At 39.9% G+C, this 20,079-nt stretch overlaps 2 protein-coding genes across 7 annotated transcripts in view; both read right to left on the bottom strand.

The window, feature by feature from the left end:
• Positions 1-1,755: 1,755 nt before the first annotated feature.
• PHLDA1 (pleckstrin homology like domain family A member 1) lies at positions 1,756-4,007 on the bottom strand. The gene is made up of 2 exons (XM_027595328.2): positions 2,734-4,007; positions 1,756-2,287 (listed from the first exon to the last, which is right to left on the bottom strand). The coding sequence occupies exon 1, from the start codon at positions 3,891-3,893 to the stop codon at positions 2,760-2,762; it is 1,134 nt and encodes a 377-aa protein (XP_027451129.1). The 5' UTR covers positions 3,894-4,007; the 3' UTR covers positions 1,756-2,287; positions 2,734-2,759.
• Positions 4,008-15,578: 11,571 nt separating this feature from the next.
• Positions 15,579-20,079, bottom strand: part of NAP1L1 (nucleosome assembly protein 1 like 1) — a 32,672-nt gene continuing 28,171 nt past the window's right edge. For 3 of the 6 annotated variants that reach the window (XM_027595322.2, XM_027595325.2, XM_027595327.2), the window contains 3 exons: positions 19,910-19,939; positions 19,348-19,398; positions 15,579-17,960 (listed from right to left, as the gene is read on the bottom strand). In XM_027595322.2, coding sequence (XP_027451123.1) covers positions 17,925-17,960; positions 19,348-19,398; positions 19,910-19,939 — 117 coding nt within the window. In that variant the 3' untranslated portion in view covers positions 15,579-17,924. Of the gene's footprint in view, positions 17,961-19,347; positions 19,399-19,461; positions 19,676-19,909; positions 19,940-20,079 lie in introns of those variants that run through there. The other 3 variants (XM_027595323.2, XM_027595324.2, XM_027595326.2) reach the window with 3 other exon arrangements.

The raw sequence follows: 20,079 nt of genomic DNA, 5'->3' as shown, positions 1-20,079 counted from the left end.
CCTGGGCATATTTTTTTGAACACTACCTAGCCTATATGTCAGCTAACAACATACAAATACCTTTTAAAAGCCCACGTGAATCTTCATTTTAAAAACATTTGGTATGGGCGCCTGGGTGGCTCAGTTGTTAAGGGTCTGCCTTCGGTCATGATCTCGGGGTCCTGGGATTGAGCCCCGCATTGGGGGTCCCTGCTCCGCAGGAAGCCTGCTTCCCCCTCTCCCACTCCCCCTGCTTGTGTTCCCTCTCTCGCTGTCTCTCTCTCTGTCAAATAAATAAATAAAATCTTTAAAAAAAATACTTGGTATGGACTTTACTTTTATAGCACAAAAACTTGAAAAACTATGGTTTAATCAGGGGTTATATGATCTGCATATATTAAAACAATACAATGAGACATTATCTAAAAAGCTCAGCAGTAGTCTCAAGAGAGGCCAAACCACACTTCAGAACTCCTCAGCTTTGCTGTCGGAACTGCCCATCATATATACATATATGTGTGTGTGTATATATATGCTTCTGACCTTTGCAGCATATTTTCATAGCTGTGACTTAGCCACTGGAAGTGGGAGTCCCTTAAGTTTTTCTTGCCATTTGCCTGAGTTTTTGTTTTTCCCCACAACTTTGCGGATTAGAGTTGTGGTCTCAAAATTTCGTCATTTAAGTATTGCACTAAAAAGTAATTAGATCTAAACTCCTTCCCAGGTGGAAGGAGAATAAAGACATCTCTAGCATTAAATTCTACTTTTGTTTCTGTACTACCTAACTTAGCAATAGCCTAATACTGACCATTCCCATTTGGATGCTGGAAAAATACTATCAAAGACTTTGTGGGAAAGAGAATGGAAAACAGAGATCGTCAGTAAAGCCTTGCAGATAGGAAGTGATTTTCAGCCCCAAGAGGATTTGTTATCAACTATGGCTCTTTTTAAGCTTAAGTAGCATCTGCCCTTGTGGATTTTGATCATCCTTTTGATTTGACACAGAAGACGGTTTGTTCCACCTTTTAAAAGCACATGCTCCCCCCTCCACCCCGCCCCTCAGACTCCTGAACAAGTAGACGCTAAAACAAGACTGGGTTGTTTTCTCACTGAAAATCCAGTGTTTATCCAGTCCTTCCTTTTTCAATTTTTGAGTTTAGTTAACCTAACTGGAAAACATAGAACCCTCAAATTTCTCACAGAGCAATAAAAAGCGAAACAGTTGGTTTCTCTCATCAACATTATTTTCAGTACAAATACAAAAAAGCTATGACTCCTAGTCCTTCAAAATATTTACAAACTGTATTTTAAACTATGAGATTCTAGAGTATATTTCTAGAATACAGTAAAAGGGTCAGAAAATGTGGTTCAAGTAGAGTGTGCAAAGCTAGAGAAGGGTAATCTCTAGTGTGAATAAGAGCACAAATGTTCTCTCAAACAAACTGAATGGTTCTCTTTTCCCCCCACTGTGTTTTTTGAAACGCCTAGTGCATTCATACTCAGAAATCATAGAAATCTCCTTATTAGTCTCTTCAAACGGATGTTATAAGCAAGGCTTTTCCTGCATTACACCAGCCCTACCATATATTCATGGTATGTTCATCCTGCCATCAGTTGGGTTACGTATTAAATATTTGGAATTAGACATCATTACTACGAATTTCCTTTTAGAAAAGCAATTAGATTTTCATAGTTATACAATTCTGAACATTTAGCTTTTTAAACTTCTATTCTACAGAAAATATGTCTAAGAAAAAAAATCTCAAAAAAAAGAAGTAATATCACAGAGTTTAATTTCAACCACCTGGCATAACAATGAAAGTGTCAGACCTTCTGAAAATGCCCTAGGAATAATGAATGAATTCTTAATGTTTTCCCCTCCACCACCCTTCTACTTTTTTTTTTCTTTTCCAAGATTAGAATTTACTAGGGAATAGGTTTTTGAAAATAAAGTTTCTTTTTTGGAAAATGGCCTACATTCAGAAATGTCTTAAAACAAGCATTTTTTAAAAAACTAATAAATAATCATAAATCAAAATACATTAAAATAAAATTACAGTACATCATTGCTCCTAGAAGGTCCACCATACTGGAAGATCCTTTCAAAGGTTCATAAATAAAGCCTTCTGGACTGAAACCGTTTCCTGCATTGTGATGAAGAGTATGCGGAAAACTAAGAGGAATCTCAAGTTATCAGTAGGGTGATGTCCAAACTACTTGATCTGGTGCGGGGCGGGGAGACTTTTGTTTTCGATTCAAGTGAAGACAATAGAAAGGTGCTCGTCCCACTTCCTCAAGTCCTCAAAACCTGGAAAGAAATGACAGGAAATTAAGTCATTGGCTCAGAATCCTCCAAAACCCAGCTCTCTTAGGCCAGTCCGGCGGACAAAGCGCGCTCAGAAAGACACGGGGGTCGCTCCCTCGAGTGTCCGACACTCGAGCGGCTCTGGTGACACGAACAGAGCCAGCAGCGTCGCTGGGAAGCGCACCACCGGACCCGCGCGGGCCAGGGTGCGCGGGAGAACGTCCGCGAGGCTGCCCAGCCTAAACCCAGTTCCTCCATCCTTCCCCTCTCTGTCCGGCCTCTCCTAGCTCCGGCTTGCTTCCCTTCTTTCTACATCTCCAGAAACTTGTAGTGACTTCTCATTTTCCCCTCCAAGCACCACACCCATGAATTAGGCTTCCTACTCCTCCCAACAGCCCGCGAGATCTCCTTGGAAAGGCTCTTGGTAGCCCGAGTTGTCGGGACCTTACCTTGTCTGGCCCGGGTGCTGCCCCCTTCAGGCAGAGTTGGAGGTGCTGCGGAGAAGCCTGTGCCCGTGCGGCTGCGAGAGCGGCTGTTGGTGCGAGTGCGGTAGTTGGTGTGGGTGCGGGTGCGGGTGCGGGTGCGGATACGGGTGGAGCTGCTGGGGCTGGGGCTGGGGCTGGGGCTTGGCATGGGTCTGCGGCTGAGACTGTGACTGGGGCTGGGGTTGAGGCTGGGGTTGGGGTTGAAGCTGCGGCTGCGGGGGCTGCTGCTGGACCAGGTGCTGCTGCTTCTGACGTGTGGACTTGACCGCCAGGATAGCCTGACGATTCTTGTACTGCACCATCTGCAGCGTGATCTCGGCGTTCCAGCCCTGGTCCTGCGGGCACCGAAAGTCGATCTCCTTGCCCTCGGCCATCACCACAGTGAAGTACATATACTTGCCCTTGCGCTCCACGCAGTCCACGGTCTTCATGTTGGAAAAGTGTAATTCCTTGAGCTTGACCGGCGGCTCGAGGCTGGCCACCGCGGGCCCTCCCGGTTGGGACGGTTCGGCCGGCCCCTGCCCAGGCTGTTGCTGCTGCTGCTGCTGGTGTTGCAGCTGCTTGGGCGGGATAAGCAGCAGCCCCTCCTCAGTGAGGATGCAGCACTTTTTCTTCCAGAGCTGCAGCAACCCGTCGCTGCGCTTCTCCAACACACCCTCCTTCAGCGCTTTGCAGCCACTGCTCTCCAACATCCTCCCGGCATAGGGAGGGGCGCCGCTCGGCTCGGCGTCTCCACTTCCAGCCGCCCGGGCCGGGGGCAGCAGCAGCAGCCGCGCGCCGTCCTCGCCCCAGCGGCTCCCGCGGCCGCCCGCCCGGAGCGCGCAGAGGAGGCTAACACGCAGGAAGCAGAGCGGCGGCGGTGGTGGCGGCGGCTCGGGATCCGGGCAAGCGGGCAGCCGCGTCCTGATGCGCCACAAGGTCCCGGAGCTGCGAGCCTCCGGGCCTCTGCCGTCCTCTTGCGAGCGCTCACTGAAGGCCACTGGCCGGGCCCCCTCGCGGCGCTTTTGAATGGGCCATCCCCCCCACCCCCGAGTGACACCCAGCGGAAAAGGCGGCTCCTGGCGCCCGCACCGCGGGGGAAAGCCCAGCTCGGAAAGGCGCTCTGCCGCCGGCGCACGCCTCATTAACTTGGGGCCTCTCCAAAGCCCGCCGCGTCCACGCCCCCCGCATCCCTCGCTCCGCCTCTCACCGCCCACTCGCTTCCGCGCTCCTTCCCAGCGCAGGCTGCAGGGACCCGAGCCCCGGAAACTCCTCTCCTCCGTCTGGGGCGACTGCCGAGGGCGCCCCAGCTGCCCGGCGACAAATGCCGACGCCCAGAGGGCGCCGAGAGGCCATCCTACTGTCCCGCCTATCCCCGGCCGGCAGACTCTCTACCAGCATTAAATGAGGACGGGGGCTGCGAGGGTGGGTACGGCTACCAGGCAGTGCCTGGAATGCCGAGCTGTCTCGCTGCCCTCGAGAAGCGGCCCCGGGGATTCGCGATGTGCTCCGAGACCCTATGTGAACATCTGAGGGCACAAAAGCCGAGAGGACACGGTGTCTACACTCATGTTTGCTTCCAGTCATTAGCTCTTCTTGGAGCAGAGAGGGCGATTGTTAAGGCAATAGGGCTGCCGTCTGTCCCGTTTGGAAGGGCCAGTAAAGGGTGACCCATTTCAGAGGACGTCTCACCTTCCCTTTCTCGACCCCGGAGCTCTGGCACTAGCCTATCTTCACCCAGGACACAAGCTCTCTAGATTCCTTCTTGGCCCATCCGCACAGCCTGCAACATCTCTCAACAGTAACTCAACTGCAGCTACAGGTCCCGGGAATGTCCAGCGAGACCTCACACTTTAAGGCACAGCTTAGCCCTCCAAATAGCCGAACGGCTTCCGCGGGTCTCTCTTTGGAAACGCCTAACGGGCCAGATCGGTTTTGTAATCTCATTCATCTGTGACCTGGGAAAGGTAATGCTGTGCTCGCCCCTAGTTCCCTCCTAATACTCTCGCATCTTAAAAAATTCTGTAGGGGCGCCTGGGTGGCTCAGTTGGTTAAGCGACTGCCTTCGGCTCAGGTCATGATACTGGAGTCCCAGGATCGAGTCCCGCATCGGGCTCCCCGCTCAGCGGGGAGTCTGCTTCTCCCTCTGACCCTCTTCCCTCTCGTGCTCTCTCACTCTCTCAAATAAATAAAATCTTAAGAAAAAATTCTGTAGATATTCTGGGAAGCAAGGCAGAATCAAGAGCACAAACCGAAACCAAACCTGTTGGCGGGGAAATTCATCCATTAGAGAGCCCCGACTGTGTACCGACCCCGAGAATACGAAGAAACACACGAAGAAGAAATAAACCAGAGTTGGCCGAAGGAAGAGGAAAGACTGCTTCTTGTGCCCAAGAAAGGAGGGAGGACTTCGCTCATCTGCTAGTTTACTTTGGCTGAAACAAAGAATTCAACAAGCAAAGAAATGAGCGAGGAGAGCGAGGAGCTTGGGGAGCAAGTCAAATCCTGTGTCATGCTGAAAAATTCGAACTTAACTCCAGGGTAATTGAAAACACAGAACTTTTAAACACAGGAGGGTCCTGAATCTTAGTATAAGAAACAATGTCTTAGCAAATGGGACCATTCCAACACAGTCCTGAATCTGAACTGCACTTGGCAGGCTCTGAGAGCCTTCAAATTGTTAATGGATTGGGGCACCTGGGTGGCTCAGTCGTTAAGCGTCTGCCTTCGGCTCAGGTCATATCGAGCCCCGCATCGGGCTCCCCGCTTAGTGGGAAGTCTGCTTCTCCCTCTCCCACTCCCCCTGCTTGTGTTCCCTCTCTCGCTGTGACTCTGTCAAATAAGTAAAATGTTTTAAAAAAAATTAAAAAAACATTGTTAATGGATTAGCAGTTTTCTATGGAGAAAGGCAATTATTAAAATCACATAAAAATTTCTAGTAAGATTGTTTTAAAAAATGAACAATTCTATATACCAGTGACAAACCCTGCACCTAACATCTCAGTTCTTTTGCTGTCTTCGTGGGACAAGTGAGCATTCCAGAGAATTTCTACACGACCAGCTGTTCATCTTTTAACAGAATGCCATTCTTCAGCTTATGTGGATAGTGTGCAACTCACTCTCTGAGGGCACGTGTAGTTGAGAAAGACATTTCATGTGGAAAAATGACACAATACAAACTTGACTGGGTAAAAAACTAAGATGTAATCTTGAAGTGCAAGCCATTATCTTAAGAGAAAATATGTTCAGTGTTACCTAACCTTCTGCAGTTAATCAAGATGCAGCAGATGCATTCTAAATTAATTCAAAATGTCTGAAAACCAGCACAATTTCCAAATTTCAAAAACCAGCACTTATTTTATAACTAGATACTTTACCACCCGATTTCCACCTAGATATTTCAATGATTTAATGACTTTGTGAGCAGCTCAGAAGTCACTCTACAATATGCCTTCCCTGACCACAGTGCATCGATTATTAGATATCAGGTATGTAGGAATCTTGTAGTTCAGTGACAACTTTGCTCTTTCAACAGTCACATCCAATTCACAAAAATGGCCATGTTGGCCATGTTTTAAAAAGACCATGAAAAAGTTTCACAAAAAAGTAACTGTTTTGCCCAAAATACCACAAACCTTTAGCTGTGGATATAATGAAACCCTACAAAATGTCACAAGTTACTAAAGTTTCAAAATTGAAATCACTGCTTTGGTAAACCAGTTTGAAAAGGCGGATTCGAATTGCATTATTACAGCTGTCTACATCACACTGTGTATCAGCAGCATCGGACAGTTGATTAGCTTTCCCTCTTGGAAGCAGTTCTTCACTTGGCTTCAAGGACATAGCTCTTAATTTTCCTTCTACCTTCCCAGTCACTTTCAGTATCCTCTATAGGTTCCTCCTCTTCCCCCCATCTTTTAGTATTAGAATGCCCCAGAGAGCTGTCTTCAGGTCTCCTCTTGTTGGTCTCATCCAGTCTCATTTTTAGGAAAATGCCAGAGACTCCCCAATTTGCATCCAACTTCTTGTTGACAAAGAATAAAACAAAGGCTACCGCGTTTTAAGAAATAATATTAACATGCCAGACGAGAACACATACTGGTGAAGATATTCATGGAGTAATTTCACTTCCTCTTCAAGAGGGAGGGCAAGGACCATTATTTTGACGTGTCCCAATCACTTTGTATAATTCTTGGCACATAGTAGGAACTCAATATATGTTTAATCAGTTGAAACTTAAACTGAATCAGAAGCCCATTACCTGTCATAAAAAGAAAATGTGTTCAAAGGCTTTTGACAGATTTTTCACAATGCATCCTTTCGAAAACTTTCAAAATGTAAGGGACTTTATGAAAAAACTCCCCAAACTTGCCATACCAATATGTATTTGGTATAATTTTTTAGGAATACTACACATGCTAGGCCTCTCTCTAGATCTTAAATGCTATATCCTACAGAGGCTATCTAAAATAAGTCCTATAAACTTTTCTGAGCAACATGCAATCTAATATTATGAGAGGTACTTATACCAACTATCATCCTATTGGTTTTTAAGATAAGAGTAATCAAAAGAATGGAGAAAGAATAATGGAACAGTTGATAGCAGTTTCTCCTACTTGGCAAATAGCCAAATACTTGTTTAAAAAGTCCACTAATCAATACTGGCCTAAAGACATTTGACTTAAAAGAAGTTGGTAATTTATTAAAAACTGTTTAACTTTCATTTATAACTTGATTATAAGATTTAAAAATCTAAGAACTTCCTAATCTGCAATACACAGAAGATGCTCACAGCAATGTATTATTAAAGACTGGGATACAGCAAGGTTCAAATATATTTCAAAAAACAGCTAAAACCCCAGTGATCTTTGAAAATGTTTGGTCACTCTCACGAGCACACAAAGGTCCACATTCACGAGGCAATTTAGACTTTTTAGTCATTCAGTTCATTTTAAAATACTATTCAGCAGAAATACTTTATGAAGACTCTCATCTCCACAATGCCTGGTTGAAAAGGTTAAATACTAACTCATTAGATACAGAACTATCCAGACTTCTTAGGTTCATCTGCCTAGCTGCCTTTTTCACCGCACTAGTTGATGAAGCAATGCCTCCTAGTGATCAGTTTGTATAACACAGCTTAGAACAAGTCAGAATAGTATAGGCTGTTGCTGCTCTCTAGTCTCTATTCATGGGTTAAAACAATTACAACCTACTTGTAGCTGCCAATCAGCTACATCTCTGTCTTTTCTGCCAATAGCCTAACTCAGGTTTTTTCTCTCATCTACTCTTCTAATAGGCTAACCACTTAAATCTATACCATTCCATAAGTTACACTACGGCCAGTTTTACTCCTTGAACGATAGAAAACTTAATTACCTCTTACTGTATAGAACATTCCAACTCCTTAGTTAACATCTTAGATGAATGTTTTTATCATTGTACTTAGTAGCACAGTGGATCATGCTAGAGGTTGGTGATGGTGCTGACAGCACTTACACTGAAGGAGTTTAAATGTTAGTTCTGGTTGAAAATATATTATTCAAAATAGAGAGAACAGGTTGAAGACACTGAAAATGTCCAGCAAGTTAACTGACTTCAGGAGCATTAAGGTAACAGTAGCGTTGAAGTGACAAATGAAAATGAGTGGATGAAATGAAACTGGGGTCCAGTTCTTTTTTGTCCTAAATTCAGAATGTAGGCGACACATTTAAGCAGAAGAAAGTAGCCCAATGAAGGCAGGTTAAGAGGGTATGATAAACTTGCATGGGTGTTGTAAAGAGTCTCACAAAATTGCTACTACTCGAAAGTACTGATATTCTAGAAGCCTTTGGGGCAGTAGCAGAGAAGCATCAGGTACTCCAGTGACCGACAGTGGGAGCACCGGTGAACCTGTTTTAAATTTGAGCACTGCCCTAGCTGAGTAACACCCTCCACCCCCCACTAGAGAGCCCGTGAGCACCTAATATCCTTTCCTAAGTGCACTTCTCAAACTAGGTAAATGCTGTGGTTGTTCACAACTCAAATATCCGATAGCCACTTGGGCAACTCTCTTCATTTAGACTAGGTTGCAAGGACGACTACCCTTTTTCAGTCTTCTATACACAACACATAGTCTGAGAGACTACAGACTATTCAATTTGATTATTACTCGTTTAAAAAAAAAATTCAGCAAATGAGCAAAGGCCTTTGTTAGGCATTAGAGGAAAGCAGAAGCAGTGTAATGCTTTCCAAAAATACAAGGATGAAGGAAAACAGATGGTATGATAAACTTGATTGAGTGCTGTAGATGGCAAGGTTACTTTACAAGAGGAATTCAGGCTGTAGGCCAAGAACTGGAGGGCAGAGGTTGTGTCACAGAGGACAGGACTGACAGGATAATGGATGTGAGACAGAAGACTGAAAGGGACAAAATGAAAGAACTCTGTGGGGTAGCCATGCCCCAAAAGGTGGAGATGCTCTTACCAAGAACAGAACCCAGGAAATCTTTTTATGGCAAGTTTCCACATTGCCAGTAAACTAAGAAAATCAAATCTCACATTAAAGGGAACAAATTTGCCACACAACTCCTAACTACAGACTACTTAAGTAAATCAAGTAACAATGACTATCTCTTAATAAGTCAGAAACTAGAATATTCAGCAGCTGTTATTCCCAATGAGATCCCATTTACACTTTTATTTCAGTCACTGTCTCAAACTCATCTGTGTACCGTTTCCAAGGAAAGCATCATGCACCATCAACTGAAAAGCCTCAGATGAAGGACTCTGGTCAGTTCGCAATAAGTCTTTGGGCTATATTCCTAAACCTTACTGGGGCCTGTTTACCTATTTCTGAAATGTAGTTATTTGCCTCTTACGTTCCAGGATATCCTTGATCAATCTTTTTCTAAACTTGAAGAACCTCAGTATATGTGACCAATGTGGCAGTCATCATAACCTCCCTCCTCCCAACTCCTACCAAACTCAGCTTCAGCTCTCGATGTCCAGGTCTACCCTATTTACCAGTCTCCATTTGGTGCTGTAACCAGGAATCACAGGCTCTTCTTTCAAGAGGACTGGATGCCAACAGTCTTTTTGCCTCCTTCAGTCCCACTGCTGCCTAAAAGCCCAGACACGATGGGCAGGAGCTGCAGCAGCCACTTCAGCTCATAAAGCAATTAAAAAAAAGAAAGAAAGAAAAGATGGAAGCCATATGCCATGGGCAGCAAAGCAAAAGCCTCTTTTGAGAACTATGAAGCTCCCAAATGAGCCTGAGTCTAATTTACAAATAGAAGAAAACTCCTTTTAACCCACATTGCATTTGGTTTGTTGTTCAGCCAACATGTGCATGCAAAACAGGTGGGGGGCACGGGGCAGCCTATCTGAAGGCTGTTTAAAATTGATCTAGATAAACTCTTATGTACTTTAAAATATTTGATATTCTGAAATCCCTAGCTTAATGAAGGTGCCTATTTAACTAACCACTAGTGCACACAGGAGTATCACCAAGAAGCCAGTCAATACTTCTCTTAGAGTGGGTACGAGCATATGCAAAGACCAAACAAGTGCACACCACACTGGCTCCAACAGAGACCAATGCTAAGGATGTGTTAAAGTTATTCAACTTCTATCTTTATGTATAAAGAGAGTAATTACCATCCTCAGTATAAAGATTAAGTAAAGCATTTTTTTTAAAGACTTTATTTGAGAGAGAGAAGAGAGAAACAGCATGAGAGGGGAGAGGGTCAGAGGGAGAAGCAGACTCCCCGCTGAGCCGGGAGCCCGATGTGGGATTCGATCCCAGGGCTCCGGGATCATGACCTGAGCCGAATGCAGTCACTTAACCAACTGAGCCACCCAGGCACCCCTAAAGCATTATTTATACTACCTTAAATGGGTACACATTTGGCTCTTTCAAAAATAATCAAGATCTATAATGCTATAAAAGCAAAGTCCCACCTAGTTTAAAATAGAAACAGTAGAGCAATGTTTTTCTCTGAACTCCTCACATTATACCTAACCTTTAAAACTAAATCTATACTGGGACGCCTGAGTGGCTCAGTTAAGTGGCTGCCTTCGGCTCAGGTCATGCTCCCAGGGTCCTGGGATCGAGCCCCGCATCGGGCTCCCTGCTCGCCTGGGAGCCTGCTTCTCCCTCTGCCTGCTGCTCCCCCTGTATGTGCTCTCGCGCGCTCTGACAAAGAAATAAAATCTTTAAAAAAAATGAAAATCAATCTATACTTAATGGTCACCTTATACTTACCATTTAAGGTTACTTTACTAATCAATCTTGAGATTTTTAGGATTAAGAATGAGCTAATTATGTATGTTTAGGAATCTCAATTGTCCAGAATAGTCAAATGATAAAAGATTCTAATATGATAGAGTAAAACATTCTTTCTCCACTAACAGGCATACAATATATAATTTAAACTTTCTATGTTTCTGGTCATTTTGAAAAACTCTTGTAGCCAACTGTTTTCATAAAAATAAAAAAATTGCGGCCATTGTAAGATTTCAGTTCCTCTCATCCAAAATCTTATTATTCCTCCAGGAAGATGTAGTCCCCTTCTGTAATTAAACCTGGGTGGGTTTGTGACTGACTATAACCAATAGAGTAAGTGAGGACTTCCCAGATTAGGTCATAAAAAGGATTCAACTTTTACCTCTTGGAACCCAGCTACACTACTATAAGGCAGTATCTAAGTAGAGATCTGGCTACATCCCAGCTGAGGTCTCATCCAACATCAACCACCTGTGCATGAAAAGCCTTCAGATGAGTCCAGTCCCTGTCTTCCAAACACTGCCCCTAACGATGCTCAGTACAGCAGAAATGAACTATAACCAAGCAGAGTCAACAAAATAAATCTTGTCAATGTCTTAAATTTTGAGAGTGGTTTTGTTATCTAGTACTAGGTAACTGCAACTATTGATACTTTCCATGATCTCACAGAACCAGTGAATTTACAGAATATACAAAACCAAGCATTGTTTTACCATTTCCTCAATATAAGCCAACCAGTATGTAGGATTTGACAACTACAAAGGACCTTAGACTATCTTGAACCAACGAGAATCCATCGTTTATCTTGTTACAAGACCCATAAGAATGGTTTGGTAATACGGAAAGATAGAGTCCAGATAAATCCTAACTGATCTACACATACAAAGTCTGCTGTACGCCTGCCATCCCAGTACTGTTAAGTTAGTAAATCCAACAGCAAGCATGCATCCCTAAACCACCTCTTAAACTGGTAGAGCCAGTTCAGAACTGAAGAATCAGAATACGTATTAAATCAAAGAAAAAGAGACTATGTTGAGTAAAGCCATGCACAGACGACTAGTGGCAGGAAAAAGGTTAAAGAAAAGGCAGTCAAGCAGAGTTGGAACAGTGCAAATCCAAGTTAGACAGGCTGGGTTGTTGATACCGAAGCTGCTCTAAAGGTTGTACACCCACTCACCAAGCCAACTAACAGCAAAGAGATCAGATTCAGCTTCTAGTTTTAAAACTTACATCAACTAGCCTAATCCAAGTCTAAAATAACATCTTCTTTCAAAACAGACACCTATCTCATTGTCCGCCTCTAGGTTACCTGTCACAATGTCCAGAGCTCCAGGTAAATGTTAGGGATGGAGAAGATGGGCTGAATAGTGACAACTTGGGTGTTCTGGAGCATTAATATCCAAATACTTCAGACTTAATTTTACTCTAGATTATTTCTGTATGAAAGCCAAGGCCAAAAATTAGCATATGAAAACATGTATAAAAAATAGGTAGAGATCTTTTTAAAACTAGCTGACTTTAGAGAACAAATTATTTTCTATTTTAATTTTACATAAAAAAACTTTCAAAATGAAATACGTTTATATTTCTCATCCAGTCTTGTCTGCTCTTCTGTACACCAAGTAGGGCACCTCTTAGCCAAGAGCCATTTTGCCTTTAGAAACACAACAAAACCCTAACTAGTTCTAAAATTAACTGCCAAAATCAATTTAAAATGTGATTCCAACTACAAGTTCTAGATTTTCTTATGTTACGGAAGCACCTTTACTAAATGCTCATTATTTATATGAGGTTCTAAGTACTAGAAGCATTGTGTTCTCATTAGTGCTCACCACAATCTTCACAAAACAATGAACATGATAGATGAACCCCAAAGTCTGTATTTAACAATTCTACCTCTACCACCAAATTTTAACTATTTTATTCCCACATTTATTTAAAAAATGATAATTCGTCACTTGTTTAGGGGCTATATGGCTTTTTTTATTCATGGTTTTTTATTCCTATAGAGCAACCTCACCCACAATTCTCATTCCTGAGTCCACCTATTTGATGAAGGTAGTTACAAATACGGACTGGAGGAAGGCTAAGAAAAAAATCCTGTGTTGGATTAACTTTGAAGCATTCACTCTGTATTGTTTTTAATCTATTTTCAGGGGTCAAAACAAATTTGACTGCACATTCAACATTACTTGTACTGTGATTGTGAGAACGTCTTCATAATGAGAAAAAAACAGCAGAGAGTAAAAGGGTATGATGCCTGCAACTTTGTCAAATAGTTTAGAAACAATGTGTATATGGATGCATAAGAATATAGGGCTATGTAGCATAATCAGTAACTGTATCTTCAGAATCAGAGTTACACTATGTCTTAGTTTAAAAATTGCCTTCATGGAAGGGTCCTCACTTGAAATACTCTCAACAGGTGGTTTTTAGTGTTTTAAACCCTTTAAAAGGACTTCCATGGCTTGGCCTCTTCTATCTCCATCCATTCTTTCAACACCTTGAATGTGCCCCAGATTGTCCTACTTCAGCACTTTCAGTGTGTCTCCTCCAGTACCTTCACCTGAACTGTTCTCTGCTCAAAGGATCCTTCACTACACAAATTCCTACTCACCCTTGAAATCCCAGCTAAAAGCTGTCATGTAAGTTTTGAGTCTTCTGGTAGAAAATACTTCAATTCATGAAAAATTTATCAGAGCCACAACTGCCTAACCTCATTATGAATATCAAAATTATGACTATCAATAGCGTTAACTCTTGATATGAGGTTTGTCAACTTCTGGCACGTTTGATCACTCATCCCCAAGTTCCTTCTTGGTTTTTAAGTTTAAATCACACAAAAACTAAAAACTACTTTTATCTTAAGCAACATTTTCTCCTGAGTTTCAAAATAAAAAAACTCAAAACAAGTAATTAAGAGATCTACAAAAGCTACAAACTGTCAATTTCCAATATGAAAATTAAGCAACTGGATTAATGACTTATGTCCTGCTGGCAATTTATTATTTCTAAATTGTTATGCTCCATTTCTCATCTATTTTACACTTAAGATAGTCAATGCCTTAATTTTAACTGAAAAACCTAAAAGTACATAATGAGGTCAAACGGAAGAAACACAAGATACAAAGTATATTGTATTTTTTGAAAATATAATTAATACATCAATTAAAAATTTCTTATGGATACTCATCCTTTAAGTAATTTCACACTCGAACAAAGATGTTTCCATTTCTCAGAAGTCACATAAGTGATCCCTAAGAACTTGGTTTTTTAATCCAAGTTATATTCTGATACCTGGATTTTTAAACCAGTATACAAAATCACCATTGTACATCTATAAGTTAGTTAATTTCACCATTATCATTTACATTTACTTTTCAGCTATTAGACTTAGTGCTTTAAGTAGCAAATTACCTAAATTATGAACACATATTTTCAAAACAAAATCCAGTTCACAATTACCAAGTATATACAGTGCAGAAGATAAAAAAAAAAACCCTAAAGTAGCATAGGATTTCTCTTTCCTAAGGTTCCTATTAAGAACATATACTTCTAAACTACCTTTATTCTGTACATTTAAAATAACATTTGGCTTAACTTAGTCAAAAAATATAAAGACTAAAATTTTTGTAACACTAACCCTTAACGGACTCAAATTCTAAACCAAGCCCTGAAACCAAGCATTCAAAGAATATCTGAATATTAGTTTAATATTTCTGCATTGTACGATAAGGTTTTCACAAACAATAAAGTTTTATTTTTACTTTTAATAATGGTAATGGCCTACAACTCAGATAAACCCACAAATTCATACTGTCTTACAAACAGCAGTAATATGATTAATTAATTCAGTTATCTTAGGGGCCTTATTATATACCAATCAGTATCATTAACCTATTCACATTATAATGAAAATATTTCTATCAAAGCTAATGTCTCCCTTTCAGGTTTGTTTTTATTATATGAGCTAAAAAGGAAACAAGAGGTAGAATCCCATTTTTCTTAAGTTATTACTCTGTAAGCCAGTCCCACACATTTTTATGTCACAGAAATATTAATACTGCTTCAGTCAACTAGATAAAAGAATTCTGAAAAATTACATAAACTTTCGGACATCTGTGTTAAACTAAAAAAACTGATTTATGAAACTACTGTTCTGTTTACTTACCATATTTGAATGACCATAAAATGACAGAAAAAAAATCTTTGAAGTATTATATAGGGCTGATTATATGAGATTCTGCCATTTCTAGAGAGAAAAAATAGAACTTCTTGGTAATCTGTGCCTGAGTTAGGGGAAACTATAAACTGAAAATGTAAAGACAAAATTCAAAGTGTCTCAAAAATGTCTATAGTTAACTCAGAGTAAAAACCTTTCTAGTCTTCCAGTAACAAACTCCATTTAGCAGGGCTTGGGAGGTTCCTTTTAAAATTATACAAATTTACAGGTCATCCTGGCCTAAGCACAGAATAGCCTACTCTAAACATCTCTACTCTTCAAAAAAAAGTATATAGAAATATATTCACATTTTTAAAAAAACACCCAAAATATCACCAGTACATTTTATAAAATTAAACGCAAATTTTATTAAGGATTTCAAATTACATATTTCAAATTTCTAAAATGGAATAGAACCATTTTGGAACTGGAGAGATGGCATAGATGAACACTGATATCCCTTGCAATGCCAAATTTATTAAGAAAACAATTCCTCTGCAAACCACATCCCTTTATATAACAAGATGAAATAGTATCTGCCCCTTCACTTTGGCAATAGCTATTACCTAAAGGAATGAAAAAAAAAAATAGTGGTTCTGCTACTTAAGTTCATTAAAAATGGGATTCTAGCTTTAAATCTTTTTAAGTTCAGAAAAGGCTGTGATCGAATGAGCTATGGGTACAAAAACAAAAATCAGCAAAGAATGTCTAATCAAAGCAACCAAAAGCATTTTCAAAATAAAGAGGAAAAACAAGGTGTTTTCATGGCATTTTTTTTCCTACACACTACTGCAACTGGTTAAGGATTTCCAGTAGTTAATTAAAATCTCAGAAGAGGAATGAATAGTATTACACAATTAACAAGATGTGTTCACATTCCAAGATCTTTAAATACTAAATTTTCAAAAAGGAAGCTCTATCACTTCTAAAAACAAACAATGTAATTTTATTAAGAGCAGGAACTCTAGGCCATCCTCTAATTATAATCCATTTAGTCCACCCTCACTATCAAAGCTTTTAAGCTCATCACAAAAAATTAACAGTAATTAGCCTGAGGTATTTTAAATGTGGCTCTACAGACTCAAATTTAATGGCATTTCCCCCCAACTAAAAATGGTCTTCTTCCTACGTTAGTCCCATGATCTCTGTAGTATTTTACTACAATATGGTCATAACTAAAATACCTAAAAACAATCCTTGGACCTTTTCAAAGAGTTGCTGTTCTAGCAGCTTCTATTAAGATAGGAGCCACACAAAGATCTGCAAGAATGTTGCCTGACCACATCCAGAACAGAGGTACTTGAACCTGTTTTCCAGTTGAATTATCAAACCCTGGTATGAATAAAATACTGAATATCATACTTGTAGTACAAATAGGTCCAATTTTTGAGCTTTTAATGAGATCGAGAAACATTTCATAAAATCTAACTTAATATGCCTTAACAGATCTGTGAGGTAGTTAGGTAAACAGTACTACCCATTTTAATACATAGTAAACAGAAGCATGGGTAAATGACATACTCATACTTTAAAAGCAGTAAGAATCAGAATTAACCATAGAAGCTTGGGGCCTTCTTTCTAGCTCTAATCAAAGGAAATAAAATTTTAACCTTTTAATCTTTTAAAAAAACATTACATCATTTAAGATTTTGTCTTTCTTTTTTATATTTTCTTAATTAGCAGATGTAGTACCTCTCCCAAAGTTGACACACTTCACTTCCATAATATGGTAAACTGGGTACAATGCTTAATTCAAGCTAGGCCTCTGCTACTACCTGAATTAGTAGAAAATTAAGACATTATCTTGTGAGAACTAAAATTATATTTGACATTTTTATTTTAAGCTGGAAAAACAAAACAAACAATAACAAAAAAACTTGAAACAGGCTTGTCAAATGATGTAAATTCATCCTTTCCAGGGAAGCAGAAGGTAGACCCTACCATAAAGAAAAGATGCTTAGTTAATGGAAGTTATATTTAAAAGTACAGTTAAAATAATGAGGCTTAACTTCTGAAAATAGGTTTTATTCACTTCCCTACAATAACCAATAACCATACTATGCGTTAGTTTTCCTTACTATGGTTTCCTTAATAGGTTTCTAACTACGTCACCTAAAATACAAAAGCCATTAATAATCTAAGTTATCAGTTGTGGTCTTACTGGAAATTCTTAACCATATATTTGTCTCAACAAGTTTTTTTTGTTTTTGTTTTTTAAATGAGGAATTGTCTCAGTCTAAGTCACTGCATTTCTACAGCAAAATAATGAAAGGCACAGCTAGTGCAAGCAAACGTAAACCCAATTCAACTACCAGCTGAAAAAAAATACTTTGGTTCTTCAGGAAAAAAATTGGCAAAGCAAAAAAAAAAAAGTTTAACAGTTCTGTTCATTTTCATAGCTGTAATCTAAAATCTTTGTTACATGATAAAAATTACTCCAGAAGAACCAAACCATGTAGTGATGAATGAACATGCATGAAAGAATTTGTGCAATCAATAGACCTGGCAGAAAAACTAGAGTTGAAATGATAAGTAGAACAAATTGGTCTTTAAAATTATCAGTTCCTTTCCTTTAAAAAAAATTACTGAGTCTACCAAGAAAATACAAAAACATAAGGCTGTAAGTAAATAATAGTTGTGTTTAGGCTATTACAGTGCAGGTTATCCTCAAGGCCACATACATCCTGCTTCACTGCTGCTTGCACTCTGCTGGGTTTTGATCCTTCTGTTAAAGGAAAACAACAAGTCAATCTATCTTTTTCTACCTGCTTCAGTTAATTTTTAATAGTAATTATCATATATTATCTCAATGTTCTACCAAAATTTTTGCCAAATTAAAGAAATGGTATAGCGAGGATGACAAATTATTTATTAAAATATTAGCAAGTCACAAAAATGCTAAAATAAGGCCCAAATTCTACATTGGGGAATGAACTCCATAAAATAACACAACCAAAATAACCAAGCAATTTATGTTAGTCATATTACCAATTATTTTTGCCTTTTTATATATCAATTACAATTACTGAAACATACTAATTCATACCCTTTAGAACAATTAATTTGATTTTTAACTACCCCTCTCTTACCTGCCCACTAAAGTATCTTCCGGATCTTTTACAGTATTTAGCAAATGAACGAATGCATTTAACAGAAACCAAAAGTTTCAAATGAATCCTAATAATGTACTATGTATTTTCGGGGAGATAAAGGGCTTTACTAACCCTGATATGACAAATACCCAAGAACGACAGATCAGGAGCCTCAAAGAACAGAGGTGGTTGGGAGAACCTAACAAACAGTACTGCTGCTTCCCTATTCCCAAGCACTCCTGCAATCAGATTATTTAAAAACTGGCCTTTGTTTATAAAGCTATCCTCTGGAGGGACAACCTAAGAACACAAGCAGTTAAGTAATTTCAAATACTTCTAAGGGGGCCTGCCAGAGTTCCGCCCCACCCCGACCCCCTCCCCCTCAGGCCGTCTAGGTCAGGGAATCTGCTTGAGGTTTCCCTGCTTGCTCACTCTCTCTCCCTTTCCCCCCGCCCCTCCCCCACTCCACCTGCCTCCTCTCTCTCTCATAAATCTTTGAAATATAAAATGCTTCCAAAAAACTAAAAAAAAAAAAAAAAAAAAGCCCAGGGCGCCTGGGTGGCTCAGTCGGTTAAGGGTCTGCCTTCGGCTCAGGTCATGGTCCAGGGTTAAAGCCAGGCATCAGGCTCTCTGCTCAGTTGGGAGCACGCTTCTCCCTCTCCCTCTGCACCACCTCCACCTCCCTACCTCGTGCTGCTCTCCCTCTCAAATAATAAAATCTTAAAAAAAAAAAAAAAGCCCAAGATAATGTACACTAAAATAGAATCCTAGGGTTTATTTAGCCTGAAACTAAAAAAAATACAAAGTCAGAACCAAAAATAAAACTTCTTAGGAAATGTGCATTGAAATTTCATGTACTGTTGAAATGCCAGTGGGGATTCAAGTGGACTATACATTCATCTCCAGGCAATAGGATTTATTAAAGAGTTTAGTGGACAAAAATAAACTTTATATTAAGAAACATCAACTCTTATTTAACCTGCCTTAAATTTAAAAGAAAGTAGCACTAATTTTGCTCACCTTTGAGTCATAGTCTGGATCATTTTCCTCATCTCCTTCTTCTTCCCCTTCCTATATTAAAGTTCAAAATGCATCCATGAAGTAGGTACACAGTAGGAAGAAATGGCTCATAACGTACGGAGAAATTTTAATACAAGTTACTCTATGGGTCAAAAGATTTTCATGATTACAGAGTATGGTGACAATGCAATTTAATTGAAAGCTTCTAATATGAAAAATTTCCCAACACAACTTGAGACATCCAGAGAGCTTTTATTGAAAAGATTTACTGCAGCCAACGTTGAAAAAGTTTACTGCAGCTTTTGACTTCTTCAAAGAGCTGATAACCCTGCAGCAGAACAGAATTATTTGAAATAAAAAAAATGTTCTGAGTTTTGCAATTTATTTATTGAAACCTCATACATACATTGTTTGGCTGTAGAATTCTAAAACCGTATTTTTTTCCAAAAGGCTTATATCCCATATCACAGAATAATGATTATAGCAAAGGAATACATAAGTCACTCAATTTGCTTCTCAATGTGTTAAACAGAGAATTATTTGCTCATTTGGTAAACATTACCTCATCTGCTTCTTCACCTTCTTCATCATACTAAAAAGGGAAAAAAGGATGAAGTTTGAATGAAGCTAACAAACATTTGAGAATAGCATTAGTTACAGCCATCTTGTCTCCACTAATAACTAAAAAGAAGAAAATACTTTCCTTAAGGCAATTATAAATTAAATGGCTGC

This window comes from Zalophus californianus, chromosome 9 (assembly GCF_009762305.2).
Source record: "Zalophus californianus isolate mZalCal1 chromosome 9, mZalCal1.pri.v2, whole genome shotgun sequence".
NCBI lineage: Eukaryota > Metazoa > Chordata > Mammalia > Carnivora > Otariidae > Zalophus > Zalophus californianus.
This window is presented reverse-complemented; position numbering and strand designations above follow the sequence as displayed.

Bases quoted from the DNA above. Each gene is read 5' to 3' on its own strand.
- PHLDA1 (XM_027595328.2), bottom strand. From the start codon at position 3,893: ATGAGGCGTGCGCCGGCGGCAGAGCGCCTTTCCGAGCTGGGCTTTCCC.